This window comes from Crassostrea angulata, chromosome 10 (assembly GCF_025612915.1).
Source record: "Crassostrea angulata isolate pt1a10 chromosome 10, ASM2561291v2, whole genome shotgun sequence".
In the NCBI taxonomy this organism is placed as follows: Eukaryota; Metazoa; Mollusca; class Bivalvia; order Ostreida; family Ostreidae; genus Magallana; species Magallana angulata.
The window spans coordinates 27458071-27472940 of record NC_069120.1 but is presented as its reverse complement, the minus strand read 5'-3'; the positions used below and the strand labels follow the sequence as shown (position 1 = coordinate 27472940).

Sequence of the window (14870 nt, the reverse complement as noted above, 5' to 3'; positions counted from 1 at the left end):
TTTTCCTTTAAAATAGATCATTTCATAGTATATATGTACACTACATGCAAATAGATGCATACCATATGCCAATTTTATATCAATATACTTCACCCCCTTTTGATTTTTACAGAGGGTGGGTGGATGGGTAGACACAGCTTTACAAAGATAATCCTTATAAAATTGATCACTTCATCCTCTGATTACATATCTACAAACCAGGCATGGATGTCTTAAGAATGAGTTAAACGTCATTTGTACTTCCACTTGGGTATTAACCAATGAGGCTCTTACCCTATCCTCAGTGTTTAATACCCTCCCGCATTCAGATCATGTTTAAGTTTTGGGCATAAAACCTTTGCAGTTCATCAATCATACATGCCCCTTCAGTTCAGTAGCCTAAAGAAAATAATAATAACCTTCTCCCAATACTCAAAAGAAAACAAACAGTTTTATGAACATAACAAATTTTAATTTTTATCACCGCATCAACATAGATGAAATATAATAAATCATGTAATAAAATATAATATGTATATGATAAAGTACAACATATAATTTCCCAATGTTCATTTATGTTTCAAATGTGCTCTTTAAATAAACATACTTTTAGTTTCATATATGATTATGTCCTTCAAATATAGTCACAAAGGAAGACAAATAACATCTTCTATCAGCATTAATCACACTCACATACATTATCATTAAATGTTCCATTCTTCACTGAAAGGCTTAACTCAAAGAGTCATAATCTGCCTTTCCTTTAAACGGAGATTCAATCTCATTTCCCTGAAATACAGATTCTGCTAACTTTGTAGCAACAACACCTAAATCAATCATTGTATTCATTCTACTATAATACTCTGCGCTTGACATACCAAACCAACCAATGTGTCTCATCACCTGATCTACATTTTCAGCAGATCCTGACAAAGCCATTGTAATTGCACAACCAACTCTGAAACTATGAGGTGTTTCGCCCTCGTAAATACCTTAAGTTGAAAGATAATATAACAGTCTTTCATAAACTACAGAGTAACTAACATTTTTATCTAAAACCCTTCCATTCTCTGACACAATTCTAAACAAATATCCCTTTGAAAGATCCACCTTCAATTTTTTGGCTAATATAAAATAATCTAACAAACCCTTGACCGGACATACCACTAAGTCTTCACACCTTTTTATTACAAAAGAATTGTTCTTTCCCTTTTCACCCCTCAATGTTTTACCAAATGTATGCTTGAATACCAAACCAGAACCATCCTCTAGAATCTTGACCTCCGAGAAACTACATTGGACAAATCACCAGGCCTGTCACCTGCAAAGAACTGAACTTTTATCCATGCTTGATCTCGAATCAAAACAAAATTTTCTTTGAGAGAGTCAAATCACATTTATCTAATTCTCTATTTATAAATAAAACTATTGCCTTAACTTTTGATAAGAAAATTGGTTTTGCTTGTTTTGGTAATACATGTGCTTTTGCTTGCTCCTCCCTAATTAACTTGAGGTATTCTTTTACCGTAGGTGAAGCTGCCGGTTTTCCCTTTGAAAGCAATACATCCCATATTTTTCCACGCCCAAATTCATAAAAAATGTTATTCAACTGGTGAATTAAATTTTCTACTGTTCCTGAAGCAAGTCTCTTAGGACAACCACAATCAAAATCACCTTTCAAATCTAACTTTTCACAATATATCTTATGGATTGTAGTCTTTCCCTTTAGATCTTTAGATTCTTAAAGACTGTTCCTTTTTTTACACTTTAAAGAAGAAACAATTTTCCCGTCCAGTTCCAAAAGCCTCCTTTCTATTACGTCCCAGTCAATCTCAATTTGTCCTGGGTTATCCTGCAATAAAAACCAGATGCAGAAATAACTTCAAATAAGTCACAGAAATAAAACCCTAAAAGCAAACAACGGCCACCTCAAACCTACATCATCCAACACAAAACCGTTCTTAGATGGAATCTTAACCATTTCTTTTTCACCGTTTACACCAATACAAAATGACCCTACAGAATTAGCTAACAACTCTGACCACCATATAGGTAAGGGTTCCATCATAGGAACTATTATCGTACACATGACCTTTTGCTGCTCGAGTAAACAAATAAAAGGAAAGATCAATCCAAAGGGAGGAAAAACATAGGGGTTGATTTCCTTTCTAATATCTTGACAAAATATATTAATACCTGCTGATAGGGGAGTTGCACAAGGTGTAAAATGTTTTAAAGGCATACCCTCTTTTGAACTCATTGTATTTGAATCTAGTGCCATTAAATCTTGTGAATGTGGACCATATGCTGTCACCACCAACATCCATGCCTTTTGGCTAAGCATAGTGTCTGCTGCACTTAAGATTCTAGAAGGTTTATCTGCCTCATTCAACTTTGAGAACACAAATGTTAAGCGTAAATCAATATTTTTTGCAACAATAAACTGAAAAACATCTTTTATGATATCGTTAAGCTCTTTACATCTCTTACCCTGACTACTCCAAGAACCAATAACAGCCATGCTGTCTGTGTATACATCCACTCGTGAATCTTGCACCATACTACTATGAGATAACAAAGACCTCAAGATTGCATCTGCCACCTTAACATGTATTGGCCTTATATCATTCTCTGACCAATAATCTTTTAATACTAAGTCTTTCTACCCCAATCTTGCACACGCACCATATCTAAATCCAGAAGAATCAGGATAAATTGATATTGTTTTGTGAAATTCCAATCTCCATTTAGAACAATCCTGCCACTTATCTACAAATCTCCAATGTTCAATTTCCTCTTTTAGGGATTCAGAAATTTTTACAGACTACTATTTTTCAAACCTTGAGAAATTCCAGCATTTATTTCTCTACACAACAACTTACATCCTGGGATTACCAAACTCATAGAAATACACTTTCTTAATAAATCTTTGCAATGTCTTGACATCTACTTCCTTTCTTTCTAAAATTGATTCTCGAAGATCTATGAATTTTGCTTTTTTATCATCTGGTAATATGTAAGCTTCCCTAACTGAATCAACTAAAAAACCCAAATACCTCTTACAACTTGAAGGATTTAAAGAACATTTACTCAATGCTAAGGTATAACCCAACCTTGTCAACAGTTCAACTAAACCATATACCAACCTCCTAGCCTCCTCATGAACTTTCACATCATCTACAGAATCAGATCCCCTAGTAGCAACAAACCTATCATCTATGTACAGAGAGTTACGCACAGAGAATGTCCTAAGATAAGAGGTAACACACATACCTAAGAAAATGACTAAGTTCAAAAGCTGGTATTTTTTTTTAATTATCGGAAATCAAAATCCTAGCAATATGCACACCTCTGATATATGTACAATTGATCTGCAAAAGAACAACTTCCTATCTTGAAAACTGTAGGAGGAGTTATCCGTACAATGAGGGTACCCTTTTGGCAGCCGCCCGCCCGCCCGCCCGCCATTTACACCATTTTAATAACCGGATTTTTCCGATGGAAAACCCGGTTAAAAACAGAATAAGGTGATAACGAGGCTTGAGCGGAAGTGACGTCACGAGGTCAACAGGAGGGAAATTTTCTTACAAAGCTATACAAATTAAATTCGATTTTTCAGGTCTGATGTTTTGACGTATCTTGTTATTTTAAGTATTGTAGATCTAGAAATTTGTATCCGTTATTATTTTATTACAATCAGATTTCTTTTTAAAGGATTTTAAAATTTGTTAGAATTTGTTATTCCCGTCGCCTTTTTACCGATGAATACGATATCTTAAAACGCTTACATGGGCAAATTTATGTTAATTTTTTACATAATATCCTTTCACACACGAGTGATCCGAGATAATGACACGGGTAAACAGGTAAACTAACGAAGCCACTGCTCCAGACACACGTGAATCTGGGATATGTATACACAAGGTACACGAGTCTGGTGAACAAAGAGAGGGTTTCACACCTCTAGACTAGTAAATTGATTTGTGTATAATTAGCTACTCAATTGTTAAAAGATAAAACAGAAAAATAAATTAGACTGTGTAAAATCAATCATTCGTCACTTAAAACATGTGTATAGTCCGTCAATCAGTGATTAAAGAATCATGCATGATACTATTAAAAAGTAAAACTAATGTTCGAAGTAAATGCCTTTATTGTAACTTATCTAATCACTTAAATAATGACCATTTACAATTTAGCAATTGATACCTTTTTTATGTGATCAAGTAATCATTTCGGAACTTTATAATTTCTTATTTAATAAAGTGCAACTTTCTTTCGAGCGCTATGGTCAGCAATTAAACGCTTTATAACTCCGTATAGCTTAAATTGTAATACTGACAACGAATCATTATGAAATCTAAATAAACTTGAACATTCTGATAAAGGATGTAAATAAATGTAAAATTAAATTCCATTATCGTATTTTTAAAAGAATACGAGACAGACTTAATCATGCAGCCATCTTGGACGTTCGCCTAGATCCGTTTATAATCCCGTGTTTGTTTGTTAAGGAATGCATACTATTTTGATTGTTATTGGTCTGATATCAATATTATTGAATAATCGGGCGACATCATTTGTAATTTTAGGCCTTATACGAGGAATAGACCCCGAGTTACCTTTTACGAAATATCATTATTAATCATTATCAATATTAATAATCAGTTAATAATGTCACTGAGAAATCATTCGAAAGAATGACAATATTAACAAAATATGTTTCTTATAACAATAATGCTTTGATTAATTGTCATTTCCCAAAGTTTCCACCGTATAAGTTTGCCATGCCCTGCGCATGTCCTCAGTTCCCCCATGCTACGAGCACAGGAAGATGACGAAGAACGTAACATACCCTTTAAAAAGAGAAAACTCTAAAACGAAAAATTGAGACGTTGTATATATGTTGTTAATAAAACTTTTCTTTATTTGCAATACATGTAAAAGAAAGTTCTAAACACAATTAAATTTGTTACCAGAAATATTCTTGACTCTATATTTTGAACTAATCGCTATTTCTGAAAATATAGTTAAGGAATAAGGATTCTTTCTTTTAGTATTATGAGGTGATAATTTTGGTCGGGGCGTGATCAAAGACAATAAAGACCGAAAGGCTTTCTGATAGATTTAATGACGCCCTGACCGAAATTATCACCTCATAATATTCAAAGAATGATTCCTTATCATTTACATTTATATAATTTTAAGCCACCGTACGATTTTTTTAAAAATATAAATAATTTAATTCTGGTTGTAACACGCTTTTTGATTGGTTAAAAAATTTATTTTATGTCGTATAAAGATTTTGCCTACGTCATAGTAAGACTAACGTCAAAAACGTATCAATCCGCCTGACCTAACGTCTGAATTTTGTAAAATTGGATGTCATTTTATAGATCAAATGACTGTTTTTATCAACAATTGATAGCAGAAAAATTAAATTATAAGGAATGAATTCAATATTTATAAGTTTTATACGAAATAAAATGGTTTGGAACGGTTTACGCTTTTTTTATAAACCGCTTTGCGGTTTATAAAGTGTAAACTGACCAAAACCATTTTATATTGTATAAAACTAAAAAATATTTAATTCATTCCATAAATAAGCAAACCCTACTGGCGCCTCAATTTGGCGTCATTTGAAGTTATAGATAACATAGTACAAAATCGATCAATAGTGTTATCACAGGCAAATTAAAGACACTAGAAAATGTAAATATTTGGCAAGAAAATAGTGTGTGTGTGTGTGTGTGTGTGTGTATGTGTGTACAATGTAGGTGCGTGAAATTCCTGCTTGTGTTGTTTAGAAGAGGGGCGGTTCCGAAAGCATTGTGACGAATACTGTTTTCCTCGTTTCAAAAGAAATGGGCGTGTCTTATATAACTATTGACATTCGATACAAAGTTTAGAACATTCCATTCAAACGAACATTTTTACCACTTCAATGCGCTTCATTGTATATGCCAGCCCAATAACAGCAGCACAGAAACTGCTGCAAAGAGGACTTTCCGGAATCAGATTTTTGTCTTGAATGAACTGAGTTGTCGCCCTTGATGATGAGAAATTTTAAAGATTTGAGGCCGCAACGAGTCTGTTTGAGCTTTGACCATAAAATTCAACAAAATTCATGCTTTGCGTACCTTTGGAACATTATGGTTGAAAAGTGCTTACGCCTGCATGCATTGAGAGAACCAGTAGAAGACAAGCTTGAACACTCACAAATGTTTCAAAAAGAAATACTCAAGTATGATACAATGCCTTGTACAATTCACTCTGGTTTCTCTTCAATCCACGTTTAAATCTTTCGCCTTTTACTAAAATTTTCCGTGGAGTAGGTTCCCTTTTCTTAAAGGGATTCCTAGTCAAGATGTTTGAAACTGATCTTGATGAGATGGGCATGCAGGAGATAATGGAGTTAACAGTCACGGTCACTGTTAGAAGATCAAGACAGGGAATATCCAGATGAGATCTTGTTCATCTTTTGCAGAGCCATGGATATACGGCATCGTTGGTGCCTGGCAGATGGACCGCCAAGATGCTTGGTTTGTGACTTTTTCTAACAAAGCCCAGGTGAGTGAGCTTAAAGGAAAAGACGTTATTTATAAAGAGTTGCTGCTGCATTTCGATGTCTGTGACAGGATTGTGGTCAAGTTGAAGGTACACTGGCTCCCTTTGTGGGTCAGTAATGAGGATGTTAAAAGAATTCTGGCCAAGTATGGAGAGGTGAGGAAAGTGGAACACGTCACTGAAAATGGCATTATAACAGGGTTCCGGCAAGCAGAGCTTTCTCTCAGAGAGGCGAACAAAGAGAGATTCATATACATCTCATATTGACATTCCAGGACGCCCTCCAGTATGTTTAAAGTGTGAGAACGTTGGACTTTTAAGAGGGGAATGCACCACTTTTAGATATGGCAGACAGCCGATCAGAAGCTATGCTTCAGTGGCGCAAACAAAAGAGGCTGATGGTAAGCCTCAAGCAGAGGCTGTTGGTAAGCCTCAAAAACGTGTCGCAGATAATAAGGCTGTTAGTAAGCCAGTAACAGATGAAGAGATTGCCGGATGAAGCAACGCCAGTGACAACACGCCATTCTCAATGGATGGACGCGGCTCCGGAAACAGTAATGAACATAATAGACGAGGAATATTCGATGGGAATAGAAACAAAGAGGGCTGGCATAGGTTATGACCTTCCGGAAAGCCCAGGCGCCCTAGAATTATTGCGTGCTGATAGATGATGATGTTATTTTAAACTATAGTTTTGTTTATTTCATGATATATTGTTTGCTATGAGTTATTTTCATTGTGTGTTAAAGAACATATTTCAATATTGTTGTTACAAGAAACACATTTCTACAATGTCAATGTACTTCATTTTAAAGAACTAGGTACGGTTGTAATAGTACACAGGCCTAAAAATTCGGACAATTTTTATGTTGCTTACAAGAAGAAAACTCTTATATAATAACAATAAAGAAGTCAAGTACAAACTTTTTATCCGTATAAATTACCTTGCGAGCCGTTGCTAAGCAACGGTAACTTTACCTATATGCACCTTATTTACCGGAAATTCACATTTTCCTAATAAAATTGAGCATAAAACTTCAAATAAAATACAGAGCGCAGGCCTCGAGCAAAACCAAACATGATTTAAACAAATATACTAATAAAGAGAAAAAATTAAACATATATTCATTTTGCTCGAGGCCTGCGCTGGTAAGATTGATACTATAGATGAAGATCTGCTGACGAAGCCATTCATAGCATGCAGAAGAAGAATAGTTGAAGTTTCACTTCTCAAAAGTCAGGTATACTAGTTCAGTATTGGGACTGCTTTTATAACTTACCATCTTCATATATATAGTCATTAAAATCAATGAAAAAGATTAACAATGGATGGAAAAGATCATTTGTACAAGTAGAAATCATTTGTAGATTAATTTGGGAGTTGTATTATGTTTGATCACCCTAAACAAGCATGCATTATTAGCACATTTAATTTATCATTCATTTGTAGTCATCATGCTACAAGACAGATCTAGAAGGTAGGGGCCCATACCCCTTTGAAAATTCAAATATATTAATAGGTCTCAGATGCATCAATTATGATTTATCAAATGATATTTTGTCTCGTAGCAAAAAGTATACAAAATATTTATTTATGTGAGCAATACTAGTACTCTGGGTGCTGGATGGACAACTTTACTGTTTTAAATATTATGAAAGTCGAGACAAACTCGAAGAATGAATATTTGTTGAAGAGAAGGATTAAAGTTTTTAAAAATTATTTCAAACAGTATTCAGTATATTATTTAATCCTCATTGTTCAAAGAGAGGTAAAATATACTTGTCAATTATCATATTTACCTGTAAAAAAACTAATTAAAGATGCTTAGTTATAAATAGCAGTCCCATGAATAAAGAAATGAAACTAATCACTGATACAAAATTTCCAAAAAAGTTTAAATTACCAGTTCGTTAATAAATAATACATATACTGTGGAATCATTAGATTTCGTGGTGGCTCAATTTTCGTTGAATTCGTGGGTACCTCTCATCCACGAATCAACATCTTCCACGAATGAATATATAAGGGTAATAAAGTCATATTTCCTTCGTAGGTTTAAGAGAATACACGAAATTATGTCCCCATGAACCTGTAAAATTTAGGCAATCCACGAAAACTGCGGATATGAGAAATTGTTTTTACAAAATAATTGAAGATAGGTTGCGTCTGACCTTAAAGACACAACATTTTAAAATATTTGGAATGTTGTGTTCCTGTCAGAATAACAAAAGATAAGCTACATTACCGGTACGTAAAATATTCTTTAAGATGTTTTCAAATATGTTTTCCCCCAAATTATGTGGGACTACATGTAAAGAATACTGGTACGCCACTTTTGAAAATTGAAAATTAATTATGAAATTATGTGTAAATCAGTGATTAATTTTCTTTCTTTTACCTTTAAAAGGGAGCAGTTCTCCAGAGACCATGGGAAGGCTCATGAAGGAGCTGGATTCAGTCCATACAAAGCGTTCCAACATTGGACACACTTACCTGACTTTAGAGAGGGCTTGGTACATATGCGGTGACTCCACCTCTTACACACCTCACACTCAACCCAAACAATCTTTCGAGACTTTCCAGGAGCATTGTAATCACCACATATGCAACAAGTGACTTCATTGTCAGACTCCTCAACGAAGCCCATGGATTCGTCAGAGTCAGAGTCATTTTCGTCATCACCAGAATCTGTGTCCATGTCACTGTCACTGTCTTCCGAGTCCGTCAAGTCTATGACCACAGGAGCAACCTCCTCATCCTGGACTCCGTCGAGTTTCCACAGTTTTTCTTCGACCTCTCTTATCACGTGACTCTCTACCTTACGCCACTTCTCAACCCCATAAGTTGATCTAGCCTGATTAAAGAGTTCCTTCACTTTATCTTTCTTAAATGTGGAATTGCTCCTGGCGACGAAACTTTTTAATTCAGCCCAGACCAACTCAGTAGGATTAAGCTCACAGTGATAGGGAGGTAGACGCAAAACTGTGTGACCTGCCTTTGAAGCCAAATCGTCTATAACATATTTAGGACGAGGCTTATGTTGCTTCACCAATGTGATCAATTCAGCCTTGATCATTCCCGGGGCGTAATGGATACCCTTTCTATCAAGCCAAGACTGGATCTCGGCCTTCGGTGTCGACGAAGTCGGACACTTAGACTCAGGATCCAGATGACTGTGATAGGAAGCATTATCCATCACTATGACTGAATTAGCCGGTAGGTTAGGGAGCAACTGCTCAGTGAACCACTTCGTAAAGTTTTCCGAGTTCATCTCGTCGTGATAATCCTGGTTGCCTGTTTTCGACTCGAAAATAAGAGCAGATCCCGGGATCATGCCCACAGCCGAAGAACCTGCATCCACAATTATCAGACGAGAGCCTTTCCCAGATGGGACAAAACGCCCATGACCTCCACGATGTGACTCAAAGGCAGAGGTAGATGTCCTAGGACAGTCCACCCAATCTCCCCTTGCTACATGATTGGTGTTCAACCAAGTCTCATCCAAATACACAATAGGACGACCCTCCTCTCTAAACTTCCTAATGGACCTCAGGTAAGTATGTCGCATACTTACGATGTCATTCCGATCTCCAATGTAGCGTTGGTTGGAACCTGCTTTGTAGAACCTGAAAAAATGGATATCATGTTGTTATGCACCTATCATTTTTCATCACATAATTTTATTTTGGTTCGAATGTTTTATTGTCATTGGTCTTTGTCTATCATAGTCTGTTAAAATTTTACATTTTTAACATCATCTTAAGTACAAGATATATTGTCAATTTGCCATGTTAGGATGTAGACACCAATAATGAAGCTTTAAATGCAACCATGACACTCACTGACAGGTCCATCTATGGGCTATGGTATTCCAGGACCGTCATGACCTGTGAGGCATGTTTAATTGGCCATGATATGCTAAAGTAAAGTCTACCTGTAATTTTTATTTTTTCAGATCTAGAGTGCATATGACTCTTCAGTTTTACGTCATGACAAAGTGATTTGTCTTAATGTGCTTACCTGAACCCAAGATCCTTCACGAGTCTCCCCAATGAAGACTTGAAGAGCCTGACTTCCTTTTCTACCAGAACATCCGACAGTTGGCGCAATGAAACGTACTGGCCCTTCAACTGCATGTCATGGATGGTCCTCTTCACCAGGTCTGCATCGAAGTCATCCAGCTTCCTATCGGGTCCAGGTTTCTTCTTTGGAGCAGGGACTTGCAAATCCTCCACCACCATATCAACTGGGTCTTGCATAACTTTTCTCTTTAGAGTATTCTCAGATATTCCTATAGATGTAAAAACAGATTTTATTAAATATGTATTTACTAGTACATGTACCATGTAAACAAAACATTTGTGTTGCATGGATTAATACAAATTCATGCTAACAATTTTATAAATTTAGGTCTCTAAGCTAAGTCACTCAGAGAACCTACTGGCTTGATATCTGTGAATGTAAGTTGTCATCCATGGTGCTTTTTGCCAATGTTGAATTTAATTTTCATCATTTGTTTTAGGAAAAAAATGCATCCAAACTATCAAAAAGGATGTCGATTTTTGAAAGGAATTTAATGAGTTTTCTATTTACAAAGACTTATTTTTACCAGTTGCGAGTGAGAGTCTTTTCAAAGGGTTTTTGATATTCTTCACCCTCCCCTGCTTGCATTCCATGGTAAAATGCTCATATATCTTCTTTAAAAGATCTGTAGGCTGTAGAAAAGAACATGCATGTTTTAGATTAAGAACACTAGAATCATTGCATAGGTGTTGGAAGCAGGGGGCTGGGGGCTTTTGCAAAGTTAGTCCTAACCATTAGGCATATAGCATCTGGGAGGGGCCACCCCCCCCCCCATTCAGGGAGGGGCCAACCCGCCCCCCCCCCCCCCACTTCTTCTCGCAGCAAGCATAATTGTTCATAAATTTAAATATCAAATAAAATATCAAAAGTGATATTGAAAATTGGACCCAGGGATTAGGAATTTTTCATGATTCTGGAGAAAAAAAATTTTTGGTAGGTAAGATTCCTTTTTGGAGTAATAGTTATACCCCTCCCAAACAGATTAAAATTTTCATGATTTTGGGAATTAGGTTTTTTTTTTTGCTTGTCAGATTTCTGATGATTAGTCTAGCGCCCCCCCCCCCCACTTTCAATTTGCTTCCGACGTCACTGTATTCATTTGATTCAATACCTAATCATGTATAAAATTAACCTACAGAAAAGCAAAAAACATCGAATTCTATGTGAGCATTTTAATGATGTCAAATTCATTACTGCACACGCTTTAAGATTGCATGATTTTAACATTAAACACACTGTTATCTTCATATATCTGAATCGGATCAATTTGCCTTTTTCAAACATAGATATACCTGTATTAAGTAATAAACAGCTATGTTAAAAAGTTCACTGTGATACTAGGAACTTGGTTGGCACCCCAGACCTTGAAAGTGAAAATAAAAATCCTTGCCAATTTAACCTTTTTAAAATTTTGTTCTATAGGTTAAGCTTACTTTTTTTTAAACTGTCCCCAAAAATGTGTGGGGGGAGGGGTATCTTTATTTTAAATTTATTTTAAAATATGTCAAATTGCATTGTTCATTTTGAGAAAAATGCTCCATGGTGTATACCTGTTTATAGTATTCCAGTTTATTCTATTCATTACAAATTAAATTTTGCAGGACAAGTATCTTATGTTTGTTGAAAATATATTCAGTCTGACTCTCTATATGATAGTACACCTGAATATACACTCAAAAACCAAAGAATATCAGTTTTTCTTCTTTTCCCTTTACTATTTTAAAGTATTTTTCATGGAAAACAGATGTTGGCACTTGCAATTTTTTTAATATGTGAAAATTTTGATTTATGATGAATATTATTCAATGATTGCTCATTTTTAATATGTTTTTAAATTTCAAACCCTTCATTGAAATAAAATTTTAAAGCTGTTATTTCCCTTGCAGTTTGTTTATGCAAATTAACTGATCTGATTAAAGAATGCTTTTTGCAACTATCTTATATATATCAAGATCAAGATGTATATATAGCATTTATACACAGGTACCCGATATTTTTTTAAAATATTTTTTACAAGAAAATAATTCCATGTACTGGTACTATATTAAACAAAATAATTCCATGTACATAATACATGTAATTATATTAATTATAGAACATGGACAAGTACATGGAATTATTTTATTATAAAAATGTAAAAAAAAAAAAAAAAAGATGAACCTCAGGCGCCTGTGCATTTAAATTGTTTGTCCATTCACAACTTAATGTAGCATAATTTTGATCATTATAAGTTGTGAATAGCTCATATTGTTATAACATTTGAAGTGATTTTCAAGAACAATGCATGTTACAGTAATATAAATATAACTTTGTCCATTCACAACTTGTATTTTACACCCCCATACACCTTTTTTAAGAAATCCAAAATATTTCCATGTTATTGAAAGTTGTGAATGGCTCATGATATATCAGATTTACAAAAATGACTTCACTGTATTCTTTATGTATACGGATTTAATTAATTGGGGTCTAAAATGACATGGTACCTGTTGGTATTTAAACAAAGGTCATGGTCAAATTTTCGTGACATCATACAAAGCAGACAGCAAAGAAAACGTTGAGGATGTAACTTGAAATTCAAATCTTGCAGTGTTATGTCCAGGTGGTGATATATGGTCTTGCTTTTGGATTGCTATGGACGTTTAAAATATGATAATTGTGTTGTTCTTCTGAGGATAAGGAATAGTTTCAACGATGATTTCAAGGTAGGCCTATGTGTTTTCAAAATACTGTATTAATCTCAAAGAAATAATGGAGAAATAAAACATTTGGATGGAAGATTTTACCGTTAAACGGTTTCAAATTACGCTACGTTGATATCATTAACGTGTATACTGTAGAATAAATAGAAACAATGAAGTCCTTTTTGCAATAAAATCGGAAAAACTCGAGTTGCAAGAAAAATTTTTTACCTCCATACACTTGACTGTCTTCCCACCCTTAATCATAGGCATCTTTTTTTTCTTCTTCTTCTTGTTTTTAAGGTTTTTTTTTAAAGTCAAAAGCAGACTATATTAGGCCTATATTTTTGGTTATTCTCGGAGCAGATGTGTTAAATTAAACGGCAAGTACAGACACTTTCCGAACGTAAGCGTGAACGCGATCAACGTGCGCGACGTTACATACGTCACAAACGTAAAATTACGTATAGACACGAACTTATGTGAATAATGACAGGCCCCTGCCGAAGTGGTAGCCATTTTCTCCAATGTTAAATTCCCGTAAGGATCGAATTTTTGGCCGTGTAGGTTAACTGTTAGACTTTGAAAAACTATGAATATAGCAGATGTCTTGGAAATTTTTCATATTATTCAATGGATATCTTTTTAACTCAGTGATATGTATAATTATCGAGTAATCGTGCAAAATCTGCATCCAAAAAACCTTGGGACAGACTATAGTACAATTTCCCGTTTTGTGACGAGTTTTTGGGGCGGATTCAGTCGGGGTGTACCACGAGATGCAGTTTTATTAGCCAAGTAATGATATATCGAGGAAGAAATCTTGTCCAGGTAAGATAAATGTATCTCCAGTATTTTTCACAAGTTTTTATAACATTTTTGGCAAAAATAAACATGTATATAATCATTTTGCAGGCAACATATGTGCAGCTTTCAGAAAATAATTAATCGTCTGCACCGATTGATGGTTTTGTCATTTACGGATATCAAATTGGAAGTTTATACATAGAAATCTATAAATACGTTATAATTATGGTGCTTTATTCCTAAAAATTATAAAATTGGTGAAAAATAAGCAGCGTGTGACCGTCTGCTGAGCTGTAGAATGTTTTGTTTATTTATAACTTGGGTTTGACTGGTTCCCATTTTTACATTGCGAACCTACACAACCAGTTTAAGAAAAGCGTATAAAGCTTACATATATCTCCCTAGTCCCTATCAAATTACATAAAACCACACAATTCCTCAAGTATCGATCTAATTTAAAATGTATGGTATGAAAAAAAAATGAATTTCTATTGTAACCTAAAAATTGGGGGGGGGGGGGGGGGGGTTACCGTAACATCGCTTCATAATAAATGAAGAAATCTCCCAATATAATGCTTTTCGTTAGAATATTGTTAATACTTAATACTTAAAGCACAATTTAAAAATATTGACTTACTAAGCTTACCTCACAGAAGTAGCTAGGTCATTTAGTCCACAGCAGAATCCTTGTTTTTACGTATGTGTACACGACGCGACACAAGTACAACACATTATTTCAACACCACAAATCA

At 34.8% G+C, this 14870-nt stretch overlaps 2 protein-coding genes, 1 non-coding gene and 1 pseudogene across 3 annotated transcripts; 1 reads left to right on the top strand and 3 right to left on the bottom strand.

The window, feature by feature from the left end:
• Positions 1-482: 482 nt before the first annotated feature.
• LOC128167911 (uncharacterized) lies at positions 483-2072 on the bottom strand (annotated as a pseudogene).
• A 4175-nt stretch (positions 2073-6247) lies between these two features.
• Positions 6248-6372, top strand: LOC128168406 (U5 spliceosomal RNA). The gene has a single exon (XR_008241345.1). It is a non-coding gene; the product is annotated as a U5 spliceosomal RNA (small nuclear RNA).
• Positions 6373-8954: 2582 nt separating this feature from the next.
• LOC128164655 (uncharacterized) lies at positions 8955-10614 on the bottom strand. The gene is made up of 2 exons (XM_052828610.1): positions 10568-10614; positions 8955-10173 (listed from the first exon to the last, which is right to left on the bottom strand). The coding sequence occupies exon 2, from the start codon at positions 10113-10115 to the stop codon at positions 8985-8987; it is 1131 nt and encodes a 376-aa protein (XP_052684570.1). The 5' UTR covers positions 10116-10173; positions 10568-10614; the 3' UTR covers positions 8955-8984.
• Positions 10505-11597, bottom strand: LOC128164656 (uncharacterized). The gene is made up of 2 exons (XM_052828611.1): positions 11157-11597; positions 10505-10838 (listed from the first exon to the last, which is right to left on the bottom strand). The coding sequence occupies exons 1-2, from the start codon at positions 11221-11223 to the stop codon at positions 10564-10566; spliced, it is 342 nt and encodes a 113-aa protein (XP_052684571.1). The 5' UTR covers positions 11224-11597; the 3' UTR covers positions 10505-10563.
• Between the last annotated feature and the right edge of the window lie 3273 nt (positions 11598-14870).

Coding starts and splice junctions, on each gene's coding strand:
- LOC128164655 (XM_052828610.1), bottom strand. CDS start 10,115: ATGCGACATACTTACCTGAGGTCCATTAGGAAGTTTAGAGAGGAGGGT.
- LOC128164656 (XM_052828611.1), bottom strand. CDS start 11,223: ATGGAATGCAAGCAGGGGAGGGTGAAGAATATCAAAAACCCTTTGAAA. Junction 10,839..11,156: donor AAGACTCTCACTCGCAACTG/GTAAAAATAAGT, acceptor TTACATCTATAG/GAATATCTGAGAATACTCTA.